At 41.2% G+C, this 21,259-nt stretch overlaps 1 protein-coding gene across 2 annotated transcripts in view; it reads left to right on the forward strand.

Annotated features, from left to right (window-relative positions):
• jade2 (jade family PHD finger 2) overlaps positions 1-21,259 on the forward strand; it is a 219,926-nt gene that overhangs the window by 48,754 nt on the left and 149,913 nt on the right. For both annotated transcript variants that reach the window (XM_040032293.1, XM_040032292.1), the window contains exon 4: positions 18,849-19,006. In XM_040032293.1, the coding sequence (XP_039888227.1) occupies positions 18,849-19,006 (158 nt within the window). The remainder of the gene's footprint in view (positions 1-18,848; positions 19,007-21,259) is intronic.

Below are 21,259 nucleotides of genomic sequence, written 5' to 3' on the forward strand. Positions count from 1 at the left end.
AACCGACTCAAGTTGCAGTCGATGCAGACATGCAAAGCAGCATTAATCATGCAGTTGTTTGGTTGTTTCAGCCACACATCTCCTCCAAAACTAGGTCACATCTCTCTCCCCAGCCTTTGCTTGCCATTTCACCAGATCGCCTGCCGTAGCTGCCGTACCAAGAATGATGTTTTACATTGGACTCTGCAGGGGGAAATTGGCTTATCGCTTCTGCCTCTTAAGTCGCCTTCACTCTTTCTTGTCAGTGACCCAGTTTTTTAAAAAACTTTATTTATTGGAGGAAGTGTTTCGATGCCTGTTCGCCCTCTTTCTTTTGCTCTCTCTAAAAAAATCTTGCTTCATATTCATGACTGTACACATGTTCACACCTGGGAGCTGCAGAGTACAAGCACAGCCTCCACTGATCTGATCCACTGGAGTGGGTTTGGGGGCTGCATGCCTTGGTTTAGTCAGTTATTGTGCGGAAATCTCTGTTTTTAAACAGGAAGTTAGTTTTTTGGATTTTTTAAAATTATAACTTAAAAAAACTTAGCAGATATTATATTTATTATAACAATTCTGCTCTAATTTGTTCACTTATTTTTTTCTGTCATATTTAGGCATCCAAGCTGCCCCAATACAATTCACAGTGCTGTGCAAAAATGTTGAGCCACCATTAGGGGTGGGCGATATAAACGATATACGATAGAAACGATATAAATTTGGCCAACGATAGAGATTTTGACTATACCGCTCTACCGCGATAGCGCATGTTGATGATGTCATCAAGATGCGCCTGTTTTGATCAAAAGCATCGCAGCGGCTACAATCATTATCATCTGCAAATTATGCCGACAGTCATAGCAAAGAGATGAAGCACTTTTGAAATATGGGGAAATCCAAAAACTGCGCTTCCTCCACTTCCGTAACATTGATTCATTAATGTTGAATTCTCTCGCAGCTGTTCTATTCCCATGTTGTTGCAGTATATTAATAACTAACCTTGTATTGTGGATGAATAATCTTAGTTGTTCTCCTGACTGAAGTTTGGCCCGTGTATAGCATCCAGCTATGCGATTGCATTTGTCCCTGACCACCAGAATCCCTCACGTTAACTTTTATCGAGTGGAAAAAAAGTTGGCATTCATCCTCCAGCTTCACTGTGCTAATGTTATGCTAACATAGCTGTGTCGCTAGCAATCACGTAGCACAACATTATATACCAGGTAGTCCAACTTCAGTAACCCTGCAAACGTCACTGCTGTTTAGTTTTCTGTCTTCATTTATGTTGGAAGTGGTAGCAGAGCTGTACGTTTTAATTAGTTTCAAAAATCTCTCAGTCAGAACATGGTATGTCATGTTTAGGTGGAAACTAGCGAGCTAACTTCCTGTTAACTTCTAACTCTGGATGTTAAACTTAACTGTTACACCTGGTAAAGCAGCAACGCTGATGATTTTATTAAAGATGAAAGAATTTAGACCGTTTTTAACTCTCAGTGTTCGTTTGACTTTGGGATCTGAAGCGGACGGAGTTTTGGACCCAGATTACTCCGCGAAGCTCCTCACTACGGCAGCCGTAATGCTCTGACAATCCATCAAGCAGTGCGGCTTACCAAAGTTGTACTAAAACACTTTTTAACAGATTTCTGCACGCCAAAATCGGTTCGAGGTCATTAAGCACAACCAGAATTCATACATAAGGCGATTTTTGAGAAAATTAAAGGATTTTAAGTGTGCTTTATAGTGTGGAAAATACGTTATACAGAAGAAAAGAATATATCGCGATATATATCGTTACCGCACGTGCTTCAAATTATACCACGATGTGGATTTTAGGCCATATCGCCCAGCCCTAGCCGCCATTAATTTCTTTAAATCTTGCTCCCAAGAAGCCAAACTAGTCTTTTAAAATGGTCTTGAGCAATAGTTTTCCAGACTTTCTGAAGGACTGCTTTTTCACTTATTTTCAGTCCCGACCTCATATCTGACCATTTTCAGAGAAGTCTTTTTATCTTAAGTCACTTAATTCCAATCTTTTACTAATTCAAGCACAAAGAATACTTCAAGGAAAACCAGTGCTGTGTCTATACATAGTAGACAACTTGGCAAGAACCAAAAAACAGTTTCAAATTGTATCTTTATGCGCTTTATGCTAGCAGTCTGTCACAAAAACAGAACATTTGTGTCCATTTCTTTATTTGAATGTGTGAAAATTGCTAAAGGGAAGACAGTTTGACAAGGATAAAATGATACTTTTGTACCAACAGTTAGTTGGCAGTTAGTTGCAACAGGACTAATTTTTTGTTTAAATTGTTGTCATTATTTATTGAGGTGTGAGTGTCTGCAGCCATCTGTAAAACATGGTGCAGGCTCTGTCATGTGGCTACAACTCAGTCAGCAGTGTTCGAGGTCTCGATAGAAAAACACACAATGGAACACCGTCAGTCGTGGACTGGCCTCCCCAGAGCCCGGACCTCAGCGTTGAAGCAGTTTGGGAGAGAACAGAACAAAAGGCAGCCAGCCAGCGTCCAACGAAGAGCTTTGAATGTCCTTTAAGAAGCCTGGACAGCTATTCGTGTCTAAGTCAGTGGTCCCCAACCTTTTTTGCGCCACGGACCGGTTTATGTCCAACAATATTTTCACGGACCGGCCTTTAAGGTGTCGCGGATAAATACAACAAAATAAACCAGTAACAGTACCAAAAGTAGAAGATTTATTCATAACACACAGGAAAAGACCCAGGGATACTGAGATAACGATACAAACAATAAAAAAATAACAATAAAAACCCTGAAAACCATAAATTTCACATCAGGCCTCAACTCTCACGACCCAGTACCAAACGACTTACATGGCCCGGGGGTTGGGGACCACTGGTCTAAGACATACCAGGTCTAATCACTGCTGACATTCAGGCTTGTTAGAATTGTAAAAACATTTTGTACCTTATTTACTGTATTTCCATTTATGTTTTTGTGTATTTCAATAATATAAAGAATAAGAGGTGGCTCAAGACTTTTCCACAACACTGAAAGGCTGTTTAGTAGCTCCTTTGAAGCACTTTAGAGGTTAAATGCCTTGCCCAAGGACATTTGGGGAGAAGAGCTTATCGCTGATAAGACTCTCATTCAAGCAGTTCCTGGCTCCAAATCCAACTTACTTAACCTCTACCACACTGCCTCCTCATCCCTGAATATCAATATTAGAATTTAAATTTGTGGACAAGCTACACATATGTTAATTTTTTCGTGATGATTCTTCTATCTCTGACTCGTTTCTTTGAATACGTGATTGTGGACATGAATGGAGGGCAGAATTCTAGCTCGCTTGAGGCCAAAAATCACATCTGTTCACACGGAGGAGCACAGTAAGTCAGTCAAAGCCTTATTGAAGCGGGAACAAAGCTTAATTGCATGACCTTTGAGTGAAGCCTTGGCAATCAGCCTGCCCTTGGCGTGGAGGGGAGCGCCGTCGCTCCACGCATCATTCAGGCCAGGGGCTTGTGATGAGGAGCCGGCGCTCAGAGAAATCTCAAAAGGACTTGTTCACTGTCTTGTCTCACGCTAATGAGGGGCATAAATTGTAGACTGAGTGTCTTTTCAGAGTTCAGCGCTACGGAGCTAGGCTAATAGCTACGGATGTGACATTTCAGATCTAAGAAGGGAGAGGGGACTATAGAAAGAGCAGGAGGAAATCCTTTTCACATTCCTATCATGTCCTTTATGTGTCTTTTGAAAAGTGTCAAGCCGGTAAAGGCTGTTGATGCGAGTGATTTATGTTAGTGAGAAATGTTTCTGCATAATAGCGGCGACTCCCTTCCCTGTTGCTTTTTACGCCTTTTTCCTCCTTGCCATCCATCCTGAGTTGAAGCAGTGTGTAGCGAGCGCACTGAAAGGTTTCTTCAGGCCTGTGCTCTCTGTGCCCTGCATGGTGCCTGCTCTGCAGCGCTCACACAAAGAACAAGCTGCCATCCGAACCGTGTCTGATGCCATATACTGAGAAGAAGTGAAAAAAATATGTTTTGAACGGCACCTCAGGACTCAGTTGTAAAAAATCACAGGTGGGATATCAAAGAGTTTGTGTATGTATATATATATATATATATGTATGTATATCCATTTGTGACTTGAAAAGGTGCTGTAGATATATTTTTCATGTAGCCTCTGCATACTCTTTATTTTTGACGTAACACTTCTTGTTTTATATTCTGATCACTTAAGCAACATGATGCACACAATAACATTATAAAATTGAAGAGATTAAACATTCACCTGCTGCCTGAAATACTAACTGTACTGAAAAATGTTTAGATTAATCAATAATAGATATTATGAGCAGCAAATATAGATGCTTAAAAGTCTAAAGTAGTCTTCTAATCCAGCCATGATGATACTTCTGTGCAGTTTATTGGCTGATTTGGGATTGTTTTTCACTCCATATCGCCGGCTTGATAGCCTGTCTCACTACTTAATCTCTTTAATTGTTGATTTGTTTTTCCTCCAACCTTTTTGTCCACTGTTAGTTTGCTTCTTGCTGCACGTGGAAAACCAGAAAACGTAAAATTGAAAAATCTAAGATGCAAAGTGAAAGCCTATCATCAGGAAAAGATGCACTTTGGTTCTTTTCTTTTGTTTGTCCCCTGGTTCTTTCACTTTTATTCTCTGGCTGTCCTGTAGAGGTGTCAGGTGTAGAGGTGTAATGTAGCACAACGTGGATGTGAAAGCAGAGTTAGGTTCACATCACAGTGTAGTAACAAAATACCAGTCAATACCTGCAAAACTGTGGTTTCTGCAGCCCTTTGAATATGCTCCATATTAACGTAAGACAAAGAGCAAAGAAATGTGTTTGGTCAGTTGTTTCTTTGTTGCAACAATCCTTCTTGCCAATAAATCTTACACTGTTGGAAAGCATGTTTACTTCCCGTTAAATAGTGCCACATTTGTAAGGAAAAGGCATTTGTGGGTTGAGTAGCAGAGATGAGTTGGGTTGCATCCATGAAAAACTTGCTAAATCATCTCTGACATCCCCCATTTGGTGCTTTATTGTTTGTTTTGTAGCCTGTTGGTTGGTCTTCGTGCTCACTGTCCCTTGTATGTGTTTGCTTTAAGGCAAGCTTTTGTTCTTTTTTGTGTTATTTTTCATGTTTCACATGCACCCTAATAATATTTGGTGGATGGTAAAAATCTTACCTCCTCCCAAATCCCCTAATACTTCGAAAATATTCAAAAGTAGAATGGGAGGCAGAGTCTTCAGCTTTCAGGCCCCTCTTCTCTGGAACCAGCTTCCAGTTTGAATCCGGGAGAGTATCTCTACTTTTAAGACTACGCTTCAAACTTTCCTTTTTGATAAAGCATATAATTAAGGTTGGATCAGGTGAATCCTCCCTTAGAAACGCTGCAATAGGTCAAGGGCTCTGGGGGATTCCCATGATGCATTGAGTCCTTCTTCACTCACTATGTGTTTATACAGCTCTCTTCATTTAATTATTAGTTCTTATTATCTCAGGCTGTCTTCCACAGCGTATCTTTGTCCTGTTTCCCTCCCCACATCCCAACCAGTCGTGGCAGATGGCTGCCACTCCCTGAGCCTGTTTCTGCTGGAGGTTTCTTCCTGGTGAAAGGAAGTTTTTCCTTCTCGCTGTCGCCAAAGTGACTGCTCATATGTGGTCATATGATTTTTGGGGGTTTTCTCTGTTTTCTTTGTATTATTATTATAGGGTCTTTACCTTATAATATAAAAACACAGTATGGCAACTGTTGTTGTGATTTGGCACTGCATAAATAAACTTGAATATCTCTGATTTCTGGAATTTCACTGGTTGGCTGATGACATTAGCATCTGAATCTAAGCATCTTAACTTCTCATAGTAGGGAAACTACACGTGTGTTTAATTATAACTCTGTTCCACTAGGAGAAGTCCTGTTTTCTGCGCTCTGGTTTACTGTCATGGATTACTGGGAGTCTTAATGGAACACAGCTGTAAATTATTGCCACCTGTTCTCTCCCTGCTGTTGAAGTTCAAATTTATTCCATCCATCCATTTCTTCAGCTTCTTATCCAACAACTACCCAACAACCCCAGGATTGGGGTACATGTACTTCACAGTGATGTGCGGTATTCTTTGGCAAGAGTTTGAGCCTTCTTTCAGTGCACGGGATACAGATTCTGCAACAAGGTGATCTCTTATAAACGGCCTGGCTTTTCCCTGGGGTCTTCTCCTGGTTTGACATGCAAGTTATCAAGTAAATATCTCTGTGTCTTTGTTACAAGTACTAGTACTGGTTCTGTTATGGGGCCTCTACTTGGTTTAACGTGCCTCATCCAGGAGGCATCTATAACCCATCTGCAACCCAACTCCAACCCACTCGTCTTCTTTTGGTTTGGACGAGCAGCAGCTCTACTTTGAGCTGCTTCCAAATAACTGAGCTCCAGTGGAGCCCAGACACTCCACTTCCTGTCGCTCGTGGCCACAGGTGAGGGCAAGGACATAGATTGGCCAGAAAATCGACCACTTTGCCTGTGGGATTAGTGCTCTCTTTACCACTGCAGACCAGTACATCGTTCCTCATCATTGCAGACCCCCGATGTACTTGAGCTTCTCCACTTGAGGATGCAATTCCTCCCCAACACAGAGCAGGAAATACAAACTTTTCTAGCTGAGAACTGACTGAGAGCCCAGAGTTGGAGGTGTTAAATGTCATCCCTGCCACTTCACACTCTAGCCGCCCCGTTGCAAGCTGGAGGTCACATCGTCTTAAAGATATAGGCTCTAATTTGCTGAATTCAATACACATTGCTGGCACTGAGATGCAGTCCTATCTTGATGCATCCTAGAGACTGTGTTTGAGTGTGTGGATCAGCCTGAAATCACTGAGTCACTCCACTAATGCACTGATCTCTTTCTCTGTCACACACACACACACATACGCACACATGCACACGCTCTCTCCTCTCCTTCGTTCTGCTACTCTCTCATCAACCCCTTTCTCTCCTTCTCTGTCGTTTTCTCACTCTTAATCACCCACTCAGCACACACACGCATGCACACACTTCTTGAGTCCTGTGGACCTTCCAGGCAGCCAATCATTAGAGCCCTCGCTGTGATGTGGCTGCTAAAATTATCCTTCTCTCTCTGTTAGTCGACATCTGCTGTGACGCACTGTGGAGAACCAGGTAGCCATGATGCCCAGAGGAGAAAAACAACTTTTTTTTCCCTTTTCTTTATTTGAAAAGAAACTCTTATTTTATTCTCTTGTCTTCAGTTCTATGTAGATGTGCACCTTCTCACTCCAGAGAGTGACATGGCACAAATTTGAGCTGTACGGTCTGATAAAGTCAAGACTTTCACGGTTATCATTTTTTTAGTGTTGCACTTTAAAGATGGTCTTTGCACACTCGTGTTACAACCAGCCGCACATAGAGACCATCATGGCGGAGGACGGAGAGCAAGTTGTTTTGGTGAAAACGATCTTATAGTTGCCTGACTGCCTTAATATTTTATATTTAAATGAGGTGTTATTGGTCTTCTAATAACAGGTTTTGATTCCAGGAGTTCAAATAACCTCAAAAATGAAACAGTATTGCTTCTTTACTAAACCAAAAAACACCCAAACTCCTTTTCAGAGTTTCTCGTGTGCAAATTTGCAAATTCTTTCTTCTAAATTTCCCACTGTTTTCACATAAAGCTCAAATCTTTCTTAGATTTGCCACCTTTTTTCATACATTTGCATTTTTTCTCATATCTGTTCAGTTTTTTTCTTATCAATTTATGACTTTAAAGTTTTGCAGATTTTTGTCTCCTAATTTTGAAAGTTTTTCGCATAAATAAAATTTTCCCCCAATAAATTTGCATTTTTCTTCTCAATTTGCCATTTTTCCTCATAAATTTATTAATTTAATCCGAAAAGTTGCATTTTTTGTACTTCTCTCCACTCTCATCCCCCTATTATCATCATCATTATTATATTTTTCTTTTATTAAGTCATAATTTAGTGATTTATTATTTAATTCAGTGGCTTTATCACACAGTCACACATTTGATTGACTTGTTCTCAAGGAGAAAAGATAAGAATGGATGAGTGCAAACTTGGCGAGTGCTTTAAGTCTCTTGGCTTCAACAGCGAGCGTACTTCAACAACACGTGGCCAAGGTTTACTCTTGACCCATCAATGCTCTTTTTAAAATTCTAGATTCAGTTTGGAATCACTTTGGAGACATTAAATGATATTGTTGCTGTTGTCGTAGCAGCTGCTTCAAAGAGTCTAATCAGGTATCGATAAAAACACCAGTTTCTTCCTGTTAAAAGGGCGTTTTTCCTTCCCAGTGTCACCAAGAGCTTCCTCAAAGCAGTTGATTGCTGGGATTGTTTCTGTATTACATTTACCTTACAATCTAGATCACTTTAATCTTCACTGTCTTTGTAACAAGCGCATACTCGCACAGGGAAAGAGTGATCCATCGCCTCCTCTGTACTCTGTGCTGTTATCATCAGGCAGATAGGTTCACCAATGAAAATCCAATCATTTTAGGAACTTTTTTGTACCTATTTCAGCCAGAATTTTTAAACCGTGGCCTAAAATGAGCAGAGCTAGCAGGTGCTGTGCTGCACAATCACAGACTGGCTCGTCAATTAAGACAAAAACATACTTTGTTGTTAATGCCTGCTTGCATTGTGTTTTTATTGAAGGGTCTACCATTGGAGAATTCTCACTTTGGCGTGTGCGTCATCCAAAGCGTCATCTGAGCCTGTGATAATACACAAATACTTAGTTTAAATGCCCTTTCTTAGAATAAACAGTCTCATCCGTATTCACAGGCTTATCACTATTAGATAAATCCATCTGTATTTTCACTGTAAGAAGGCCATGCCAGACTTGAGCAGTCTAATAATAACATGAGGGATGAAGGGCATACCATCCTCTTTCTCTATCTGTCAGTGCTCTCATCCCTTTCAAAGTCACACATGAACAAGGATGATTGTTTTTCAAGATAACCAGCGAGTCAAATGATGCTGTGTTATGTCAGCTGGCCTTTAAAAGCACTTAAAGCACTTTGTCGCTGTGCTTCAAGGAAACTGGCTCCGCAGCAACATAATAACGAGGTGTACTGTGTGTGTGTGTGTGTGTGTGTGTGTGTGTGTGTCACTGCAGTGCCTAAATGCATTTTTCTCTGACCCATATGCTCGCCTGTGTTTACGCCTGGGTTTCCTCACCTGCGAGGGGGTGTGTTCAGCTATGTTCGGCTGCTGCGAATTGGTGTGTGTTGGTCCTTTATTTACAGGAGTTTTGGTGTTAACGGGAAAATTTTTTGTGTGTATTCCTATCTGCCTCTCCGAGCGCACGTTTCCTGGAGTGAAATGTCCGCTTTCAACGGCCACACTATGTGGTTTCTGTTCTGTTGCGCTCAGAAGGAAGCAGGCAGCGTTAATCTATCACTTCTCCGCAGATGGTCAGAGATTTAAGCCCGGCCGCGAAATGAGACTGACAGGTAGACTTACGACACATAGACGAGCTGAATCAGAGCTGCCTTAAGCTCATAGTTGACACTGTTCCTGAAAAATTACACCTTTGAACCCCCTTACACATTTCTTTTTAAAAAATTAGTATTATCCCCAGTTTCATTATCAAATAATCTGGTTAACGATTTCTCTCAATCTTTCTCAACTCAAGATAATCTCATCAAATAGCCAAACACTGGAAAAAAGAAGTTGTAAATTCTCATCGAAGCGTAAAGTAAGGTTTGGATTACTTTCTTTTTTAGCTTAAAACCTGACTTAATCATTTGATTATTGATTCGGTAGTTGTTACAGTTCGAGGTAGTGGTGGCTCACATAAGTTTGGTTCTATTCGCAGCAGCTGAAGCAACAAGTGTAGTAGCAGCGCTCACGGTGATCGTCATATTTTGGACTGGAGAGTAGAATTAGACTCATCAACCATAATAGTCTTGGCTAAAGTGGAACGAGGTAATGGTGATAATAGCTGTAAACACAGCATCATAGTGTTAGCAGCAGCTGTCATAAACCTTTTCTGTTCTGAACATGAGTGTAATACACTATTACAGCTTCAGGTGACTAAAGTGGCACGGTCACTTGTATGTTAAAACATGCCCGTGACAGTGATTGAGAAAGGCACATTTTTTTCTGTACTGCACAAGGCTTGTTGTAATTGTTGTAGTAACAGGCAGTGGCAGCTTTGCCTTGTGAAGGATAGTCCGACTTTAGGACATTTAGCTCTTTCCAAACTTATTACTAAAAGCATGATCTCGCTCTTTGGGTGCTGCAGAGAGAGAGCAAGACCTCTCTTATGATTCACGACAAGCAAAAGTGCTTTATAGGCTAATAATGTTAGAAAAGGTGAGCTACCAATGTTGCTGTTTACATGTCACTGTTGCTAAGGGTGCTTCGTAAACAGTCACTTCACAAAAGCCTGTAAAATAATGTATGCATAATGTGACGCGATGCAAATGAAAAATGTTAAATGTCAGTATGGTTTAGTCTCTATTAATATAGCAGTTACAGTGTTGGTAGCGGTGTGGCTCGATAAACAGGAATTCTTTAATAGGGAAAAAATTCTGAGGCTGTCAGACTTTTTACCGTCGTGTACACACACACACACACACACACACACACACACACACACACACACACACACACACACACACTTCACATCCCCTGGTAATGTCATCAGTTCAGACCTAGATTGGACTTAATGAGACCCCTGCATGCTAACAGCCCATAACTCATCACAGCACACTGACCTACTGACTGATTGGACAGAGGAATGTGTGTGTGTGTGTGTGTGTGTTACTACTCACCTCACAGTAATGCTGAATTTGAGGTTTTGTGGAGCCTTAACCGAGCAGCTGAATCTAATCTGTTTTATGGAGAGACCATCGATCATGCCGCACTGTCTGATTAGATTGTGATGCAAACTTAACCGATAATAGAAGAGTTTAAATCAACAGTTTTGCTTTAAATTATCGTTATTGTGCAAACGGTATTAGCGCAATGCAATGGCTTTTATCGTTTTAAATTTAAAAGTTTAAATGTTCTGCCTTTTAACATGTGCAGAATATGGGAGTAAATGAAGGCTGATCGTGTAAACAAAAAGAAAGAGGCTTTAAAAACAGACAGTGGTGCAAAGGGGTAACTGTGAAAACCTTGCAGAAGAGAAGTCTTGTTATTCAAGATGGAGACAGCGTGTGTTGTAACAGATTGGTGGTATTACCTTCAACCAATCACGGCACATGGCTGCTCCTCCCTGAGCCTGGTTCTGTTGGAGGTTTCTTCCTGTTAAAAGAGCGTTTTTCCTTCCCACTGTCACCAAGTGCATCCTGAAAGCTGTTTGTTTCTGTATTACCTTTACCTTACAATATAAAACCCCTCGATGCAACTTGTCATTGTCGTGATAGCACTAAATAAATTCAATTCAATTGAAAAAATTCAATTGCTGAAACAAGTTTTCGCAACGTTTTCTTCTTTTTGCTTGACGTCTGTTTGCTGAAGCCAAAAATGTTCAAATAACGGATACGGCATTTCTATTTGGCACAAGCTGCTCAACTTACGAAGTTTGAGTTTTCCTCCGTGACGTTGCCATGTTGCAGTTTCACAAGTCTACACACATTTTGTGTGTTTTCAAAGACACAGTTCATACCAGGGGAGTATTACTGGAATATGAAAACAAAACAAAAAAAAGGAGATAAACGACATGGGCAATTAGAGGTTTTGAATGTCAGTTTTGTTTTTGATTAACTGCCCAGTCCTAATGTGATTACACTTAAGTCTGGCAACAAAAAGGAATCAAATAAAATGTAAAGGTAGGAGTATCCTACAATACTCTGAACACACTTCTAAACTCCTTCCCTGATGTCTTCTTCAATCATTATGTTTCACTGTAGCCATTACTATTTGGTATTTTGGCAGACTTTGCCGAACTCCGGTGTGGTCTTTGCAACATGACCGCCTTTTACATTTGGGGAAAATCTAGAGAAAAGGACACTACAGACAGAAATAATATAACCGGATGGTTTAAATGAATGACATAACTTTTCAGATGCACTGCAGCTGTACAAAAATGAGTGTTGCGTATAGAAAAGTGTAAAAAGGCTGAATTAAGCTCATACTTTGTTGCAGCAGAAACATCGAGGAAAATGTCAACAAATTTGATGAGCAACTGACTGAAATGACCACTAACAGCGGGATTACTATGAAGACGTATATTAATTACCTTCTAAAGGGGATTTTCTTCCTATTGGAAATCTACTTTAGCATTCCTCCTTTTGTAGAAGTTGGGCTTGCACTTAGTATTTTCATTTGCGAATTGTGATTTATCAAATTTGGAAAGCTGAGTGGAAATGGCAAAATTCAATCACATGCTCTCCTCAGAACAAAGTTATTATGGTTGATGGATGTGGAAAATCTCTCCAGCAATAAATAAATCATGTGATAAATGGAAAAAGAAATGCACTTTTTGAGTAATTACTGACAGAGTTTCCATTGCTGCTTCAGGCTCATTGCACAACAGGCTCTCTCTTCCAAAAGCAGCCAGAGATTTGACATTGGTACTGTCACTCCTGTACATAACTCTTCATTAGTTGCTCAGTTACAATGCAGCCAAATGGATTTCTTTGTTTTGGTCTTTGCATGAAATACAGCCGGCACTAACTGACTCTGTAAAGGATAAACTAGTTACTCAAATCTAATCAGTGCTCGAAGGTCTCTGTTTTTCCATTTTTCTGCTGGATTTGTTTTGTTGCTCTGTGAAAGCTAAAGGGAGGAGAACACCCCCCGCCCAACTCATATGTTATATTTTGCGTAAAAAAAATAAAAAAAATTGGCAGACAGTTTGGAAGGAGGGACTGCTTTCCTGCCCCTCTACCTGCTTGACTTTTACTGCCCGTCTCCTGGGACCTCTCATCTTCTTATCGCTCTCCTCTTCCATCTATCTGACTGTCATCTGTCACTGAGTACGGGCGACTCCCAACTGTCTGTCAGAGAAAGCGTAAAAAGATGAAGAGGGTGGGCAGTGGAAGAGAGGAAGAGCAGGATGGTGTTGAGCTGGAGAGGCAGAGAGAGAGAGACGCGAGGTAGAACATAAAACTGCGGGAGCTTGTAATAGTGTTTCCTAGACATTAATTAGCCGAAGTCATTCCTGTACAAACACACAGTAATAAAACTGATTCTCTCCTCTCCTCTTTTCCCCTCCTGTCTCCTCTCCTTACCTCTGGCTTCTTCTCTTTTCATCCCTAACTTTCCCCTCTTTTCTTGGTTATCCTCTCTTCCCTTTGTATCTCAGTCCTTTTATTTGGCTCTCTATTATTTCCCCCTTTTTTTCCCAACCATGCATTTTTATTACCCCCCCCCCCTCTTTTTTCATCTTTTTGTCATCCTCTTTCTTTTCCACTACCATGTTCTTCGGCTGATGAGGAGCATGAAAACAGAGCAAGAGAAATGATGGAAGAAGTAAAAAGAGAAAGATTAAGGAGGAGTGGATTGCCCTTAGTCTCTGTCTTTCCTCCTCTGGTATTGCTGAAGGGGAAGACAAGATTCATGATGGCCTTGACTCACTGTCAACACACACTTACCCACACACAGACGAACACACAGTTACAGTACAGGTTGAACTTGCACGCACACACGCGCACAGGCGCAAACATCCTTGCTCCATTGCATTATTTATTTGTGCTGGCTGGCAGACGGCAGAAGCAGCCAAGCAGTAGAAGCAAGGATGCTGCTTTTTACATATGGCCTTTTAATATACTGCACTTTCTCTCTCTCACTCTCTCACACACACACACACACACACACACACACACACACACACACACACACACACACACACACACACACACACACACACACACAGACCTCATCCCCGTCCGGCCTTGTCTTTCGTCTCTCTTTCCACTGACTGAAATTAATTTCACTTCCTTTTCTCTGTTTCTCTCCCTCTCACTGCTTGGCCCTGTCCTCTCTTCACATAACATAATTTTTGCTCTTCCTCTTCTCCCTCTGTCCTCTACCTACACGCTGTCCTCTATTACTGATATATGTCACAAAATGTTGTGGAGAAAGTCAGGATTTGGTGATGCTGAACCCTAATAGCACGATCCCTGACAAACTCCAGAAATTGCTAGCTTGTGAGTGAAAATACCTCGACGACTATGGATGTGTGTGCATTGAAATGAAAATAAACAAATTTGTGCTCTCCTAGGGATGAATTTGAGTAATCTTGAATTTTCCATCATTAAGTGAAAACTGAAATTCATAATAACTCTGGAAATTGACCGAATTGCTGAAGAACTAATGGGTATCCAGTCACCCTTAGCTGCACTTCATTTAGTGAACTGTAGTTACTGCTACTTAACAAATGTTAGCACTCTGAGATGAAAACCTAAGGTGGTAAACATGTCACAGTGATCACTCACTTAGCTCCAAGCACTACCGTGCCTGAGTACAGCCTCAAAGTAGATCTGTAGTCTTCTTATTTACTTATCCTTTGATCGGATTTTGATAAGATAACTCCTGATTAAATTGGGAGACTCTGGCGGGTTTAGATTGTTTTATTGTTTTTTTCAGGGATTTTGATGTGTTGCACCTCAGAGATAGTGAAGAGAGGCTTCCCCACACAGAGTTATACTGCCAGTCCAGGGACAGAGTGAGCTACTTTAAGGTTACAGTTTTTATTGCTGTTCACTGAAACTGAGCCTTGATAATAATGCTGCACACTGAACAGCTGGCACAAGTGTTTTTAATATCAGTGTACGGGTTATGACTGGCTGTTAATACAGCCATGCCTCATACAGGCAGCACCGGCATTAATGTAGGTGTTAAAAAAGCTTGTGTGTCTGTGCACACTGGTGGATGTGTGTCGTCAGATTATGTGTCGCTTTGTTCCGTCCCACATGTGCTGGGCCAGAGAGGAAGAGGATGCCTGGGGAGTTTTGACTTTGTCTTGTGATGCTTAAGCTAATTGAATGTATGAAAGTATGATCATAGGGAATAATGGTGGTAGGTTAATAAGGAAGATCATTAGTTGGCATGCAAGCTGTCTTTTCTGTGTACAGGATAACTAGAATCAAACCATTACAGTGATCACGTTTGAATGGATGAACAGAAATGAAATGTTCATCTACCTGTCGCACCAGATGGTGACCACTCCACAAAGAGTCCCTTTGACTGTTTGAGTCATCTGAAATCCTGGATGGCAAAAAAAAAAAAGTGCTTTCACTGAATGACCCTTTCAAGCTCTACAAACGTTCTCACCGAGGCATCGATATTGGTCTTTTATCCAGCCGCGTCCAATTTACTGTTAAAAATCTTGGTGTTTTTTATGGGTAGCTCCTTGACTTTTAACAATCAAACCAGGAATGTTGTGAAGGTCAGCTTTTATCAGCGGAGAATCATCACTAAGTCAAAGCCAGTGATGTAGAAACAGTTATCGACGACTCGGCACCTCTTGGCTTGACTGCTGCAGCTCCCTGTGTGTAGGATTGACAGTTTCCACCTTGATTGGAGATGGTTCAAACTGCAGCTGCTCAACGCTTAACCGGTGCAAAGAAAAGAGAGCACATCACTCCTGTTTTCACCCAGCTGCACTGGCTACCAGTGAAGTTTAGAATAGACTTTAAAATAATAATACAACTTTTTTTTATAGAGTCCTCCATGGATTATCTCCACAGTGCATTGCAGATCTTAAACTCAGTATTTTGCCTCCAGGTCAATGAGTCCATCATCCCAACAACTTCTCTCAGTGCCCTCCTCTCGCCCAGGCAGCTGGGCCTTTGCTGTTATTGGCCCCAGGCTCTGGAAAACTCTTCCTTCCGACAAAAGAACCTGCTCAACAATTGAGAATTTTAAATCAACTCTAAAGACCTACCAGTTTTTGCTTTTTTTATTTTCTTTCGACATCTGTTGTTTCAAAATGCGCTATATAAAAAAAACAACATTTTATATGAAGTGTCCATATTGTTAACCATGTGCTATGGGAAGCTATGCTGTGCCTCGGTGGTTTGTTGCCAGACTTTTTGGATGTTGCTAGAGGAGGTTATTGTAGATCAGATCCAAGCTAAAAAAGCCTTGAAGTCCAGTTTAGCTGTCCCTTTTCAGGTCCAGGTCCAAAGAAGAGTGGCTTCTATTGTTATCTTTGTCAGCAGAGTCAGCACTTTGCGCTGCCGTTGTTGCTTTTGTAAAGTAAACTGCTGGTCAGTAGTGGTTATGGCAAACCGGCAATCTTCTGCAGGCTCTTGCATGGCTGCAGTTGGAAGGTTGCTGAGCGTGGCCGCTTGCAGAGCACGCAGAGGAGATCATGGGCAGGTGAAGTCGTAGTGGGCCTCACTGTCCTCAAAACAGAGCAGTGGATGAGCAGAAGTGGGCACACTTGGTTTTGTTAGACTGGCATTTAGAGGATGGTCAACATTGGATAGCCACATTGCAGATGCAGGAGGTGACTGCTACGTCTTAAAGTAAAAAATTCCATTTACATTGTACAAGCGAATGAATTCATCTGCGGGCTTTCTCGTGGTCCACTGGGAGACTTAAACTCCATCTCCATCCGTCGCTTTCTTGCTCATTTTTATCTCCACCCAGTTTTGCTTCTGTTATCTCTCTTTTAACTCCATTTTTCGTCTTACAAGTCTGTTTTTCTTCATTGTGTCTCTTAGGTCAAAATAGAGAAGATAAAAACACACATTAGGGGATGGAGAGATGGAGAGGAAGGAGGGATGGAGGGAGGGGAGGGAGATGGGGAGGTTAATAGAGAGACAGATGGAGAAGAGGAGCTAATATAGCAGGGATAAGGAGGCTTAGAAAGTAATGATAAAATGCAGAGTGAAGTCATACGGTTGATTTGGCACCACTGCGAGGGAGTGTTGCTTGTTTTTTTTGTTTTTTTTATGTGTGTGTGTGGCTTTGTGTGTTTATGCCTGTGTGTTCTTGACTGATGTCCTTGACTATATGACTGATAATATCGCTGCTTCAGGTCCCTGGTAAAGCAGACGGAGAATTTATGTGTGTGCGTTCGCATTATGTGCAAGAACGATCGTGTCTGCTTGAATGCATCCACTCCCTCGTGTCCTCAAATGCCGCATCACACTCAGGCACACCTAGTTTGTTTTTGTAAAATCCTCCCAAGAATTGTACTTTTAATGATTTCATATTGGTTAATATCAATAATTTACCACCACTTGAGTTTATCAGTGTTCCACTTGCTTCTTCCTCCTTACCTTTTACTTCTTCTTTCATCTGTCAGTGTGTTTCAAAATGTTTTATTCCCCTTGCTTGCAACCATTCCTTACATCTCAGTCTGTCCCATTCAAGATGTGAGGAAGAGGCTGAATGAAAAGATGAGAGAAATCAGGAGACGCTTAAAATACACGAAACCCGCTGAGTGAGAGATGCTAGGATGCACGGCTTATAATGAAATGACACGTCCCTTCCCTCTCTGTGTCATCTGAAGTAACATCAGTTGATGGTGTCACATATGGTTCACCTTCAAGTTTGTATTTGCACTAAAACGTAATGCACTGCAATTATTTTTAATTGCAGAGGGAAGAAGCACCGATTGTGTGGTGCACTGCTGGAATACTGGAGCAGCAAATCCCGTCCCTGTCATCCAGTAAAACTTTAAAAGGACTCCAGAGTCTATGACCGAGTACCCAAGAGAGCCAAAGACATTAAGTGCAACAAAATCTGGGATTCATACTTTACTAGACAAATGCATCTCAGTGCCGTTGCACATCTGTTCTCAGTGTTGTGTTGCCTGATCAAATGTTACACCAGTGTTTAGTGTCAGGCAGCCGTCAGCAAAAGAAATGCAAAAGATGCATAATTTTGAGGCCGCAAGAGATTTATGGTAAATCTGAGCTGGGAAGTCAAACACAAGCCTGACATTTTGTTGTTGTAAGTAACGGCTTTATCATGAGCAGTCTGAGCCTACAGGCTGTGAGGATCATTGAGGATCACTTAGGCCCTGAGACGGGGCTTGACTGACTGGAGGCTACTGAGGGAAAATGCATTGCATAACATGGCATCAGTCATTGTGAAAACGGTCTGCCTTTGGAACCGCACCAGGCTTCCATGTTTTTGGGGTTTTTTTTGTGTCACAGGTTATCTCTGGCCACGAGCATTGTTTTCCTGTGCATTAGTTGCAGTTTTGGAGTTACATGCTGGCTTTCTGTTTAAGTAAGACCCAAGAGCTGTTGAAGATATTATTCGTAGGACCAGCTTTCAGATGAACTGGGTAGTTTAAAAATATTGTGTTGTTATTGTGGGGTTTTCTGTGGGCCTAATGGTTGCACATGCTGTGACCAAACTGGTCTACAGTTTCATTCCCAGCTGGGGCTTTTGCTCTGTGTTCTAACCTTTTTTCTACCCTTACTTTGTCTCTCTCAACACTGTGCTAAAAATGATATATTCAAGAATTGTGCAAGAGAGTCAATAGTAAGTGTTAAATACGGTCTACTTTGAGGTGCTGTATAATATTTAGATTTGTAAACTGGTATCAATATAAAGATTTATAAGATTTGTTTTTGCTGAAAGACACAGGCAGAAATTAGAAGATTGAAGAAAATAACAAAGCAGGGCGAGACTGTGTTAAAATCACAAACCATGCATAATATGGGTCACTGGTTCAGAAAGATATCTGACTCTGGATGCCTCCCAGTTTTTCTTATTGATGTTCTGTTGTGTACATGTAAACATGTGCCATTTTGCAGTAACTCACAATATTAAAGAATGATTCTGGATCCAAAAATCCCTTTTCAATTGGGCCAAGTCCCACCTTGGTAAAACCTAGCCAATCACACAACCTTCTTAGCAGGGTTATTGAAAACAAATACCCAAACTTGCATTTTTTTTCTCTTCTCCTGTAAAGGTATTTCGTACTGACTTCATCACTGCCATGAAGCTGCCGGACTCAGCCCAGCTCGGCCCAGACGACTTCTACGTGCTTTCAGACCCTTGGAGACAAGAGTGGGAGAAGGGAGTGCAGGTCCCAGCCAACCTAGAGGCCATACCGGAGCCTGTGGTCAGGTAGGAAATACACAGAGAACACACCGATAAACACCCAAACCCATGCAGTAGTTTGGTATTTAGTACCAAAGGTATTTTTTCTTTTGTTCTCCATTTCATTAAAGCCTGAAAGGCAGATTTAATCTGCATTGCTCTTGTAAGCACTAACAGCTGCCAATGGGGACACGAAGTTGCTGCCTTTAAAGAGATCTTGGAAAAGTTTTGCATTTGAACTTTTGTTTGGCATGACTAATTGTTTTTCTTTTTTCTTTTTGGAATATTGTTAGATTGTAGATTTTGTTGCAAAGTTCATACAACTGTGAAAATTAAATTTGCTAAGGTAATTTTGATAAGCTCTTGTAAATGTGGCTAAACGAGCAGACGAGATGCCTGAAGTTCCAAAGAGCTTTTGCTGGAATGATTAAAAATAACAAACAAAGGGCAATTTTTTTTTTATTTTGTTTTGTGGGGGGGGGGGGGGGGGCAATTAAAGTGTAATAACAGGTGTGGGAAGCCTTTACATAATTACATTTCCTGCAATTACACTAATTAGCAATACATTTGAAATGGAAAATATGCACACTCACTCCTGCACACAGAAATCTACAAAGATATAAAGTGAGACGCTTTAGCTTTCTGTGCTTCAGTTCATTCATCCGTAAACACACACGCACACACGCGCACGCACACACACACACACACACACACACACACACACACACACACACACACACACACACACACACACACACACAACATCAAGCTGGTAGGCAGATGTGTACAGGCATGCACTTTGACCCACTTACATTCACTCCCATACTGTAAATTAGTCGCCTTTTTCTCTTTCTCCCTCTGTGTGTCTCTCTTATGGCAGTAGTCTCTCCAGCTCTCTAGTACTACTGCAGCTGCTTCACATGCCCGTGTGGTTTGTTTGGTGTTCTAGGAACTAATGAAAATGCTCAGACTGCCTGGTAATGCCTGTTGCACAGACATGCCATACTGTGAGGCCACACACGCACTGGCAAGCACACACAAGTGTTCAGTCTTTTTGAGAGACGGAGAAATAAACGAGTTATCGAGTCATGACTTATCCTCTTCAAACCTTCTGCATCCATGAATGCTCCCCCCCCAATTTACATGGCTCAAGAACCCCAGTCGCAGAAAATTATTAAACAAAAATATAGAGGCAGTGGGGGTTTTTTTTGTTTTTGTTTTTTTACAGGAACATGGAGTAGCTGAAGAGGTGACACACATTTTGGTTAGAGGAAAGCAAAAAATTCCCACCATGGTAGATGTTTCTCATCTTTTTTTGTTTTTTTCCACTCTTGACTCAAGTTAAAAATATTTGTCCACTATTTAAAGCTGTTGGAGGCATTTTGTTTGTTCTAAATTGTTTTTAATTATTCAAGGGCTAAACTGGAAGAAAAATCACCATCTTGCCCCAAGTTTATCAGCGAGAGGTCCTAGGTCTGAATCCCGGACAAGCCCCCAATTAATGAAATACAATATCTATGGGGGACTAATGCAGTACAAGAAAAACTCCTGTCTACTTTAAATCCCAAGTAGCCACAAGAAAAACTTGAGTAAATCAACAGGTGTTGTATTTATTAAGTAATAGTTTCAGAGGAGAGGAAAGGTTTAGGTTGAGCCTTTTGGAGACCAAAGATAGAGAGGCAAGGCTGAGATAATTTAGACATAATGAAAATATTGGCCAAAGGATGTTGAAAATGGAGCTGCTAAGCAGAACGAAAAGAGGAGGATGTCAGAGAAGATTCATGAATGAATGTAGTGAAGAGGGACATGCCGAGGGTTGGTGTGACAGAACAGGATGCTGGGATGGGGTGAGATGGAGGCGTATGATCTGCTATTACGACCCATAAAGGGACCAGCCAAAAGACGAAGTAGTAGTTTCACAAATTCAGGAGTACAAATCAATGTCAGAATGAGCCAAGGCCAAAATAACAAACGAGAAAAACTGTCTACACTCCAAACTGAGATAACTTACTCATAAGAAACAAACCAGAAAGCAACAGCAGCGGCTCACTACTTAGCATAAACAAGAGAAAACTATTCAAAAACGTGGCAGCTCAGCCTTATCCACTCCTTTAAATGCAAAGCTCAAAATAGAAGTTGGAAATAGACCCAAGTGTTTCTGGGGGGAAGTTGGAAAAGTGAATAATCCTCTACCCAGATGCCATCTTGGCTCCTTATGTGTATGATAATCAGGTTGGTGCCAGTCGCCTTTGAGCTGTACATGGGCCATACCATATCGAG

Source organism: Simochromis diagramma, unplaced genomic scaffold (assembly GCF_900408965.1).
Source record: "Simochromis diagramma unplaced genomic scaffold, fSimDia1.1 OVJJ01000216.1, whole genome shotgun sequence".
NCBI classification, from domain to species: Eukaryota; Metazoa; Chordata; class Actinopteri; order Cichliformes; family Cichlidae; genus Simochromis; species Simochromis diagramma.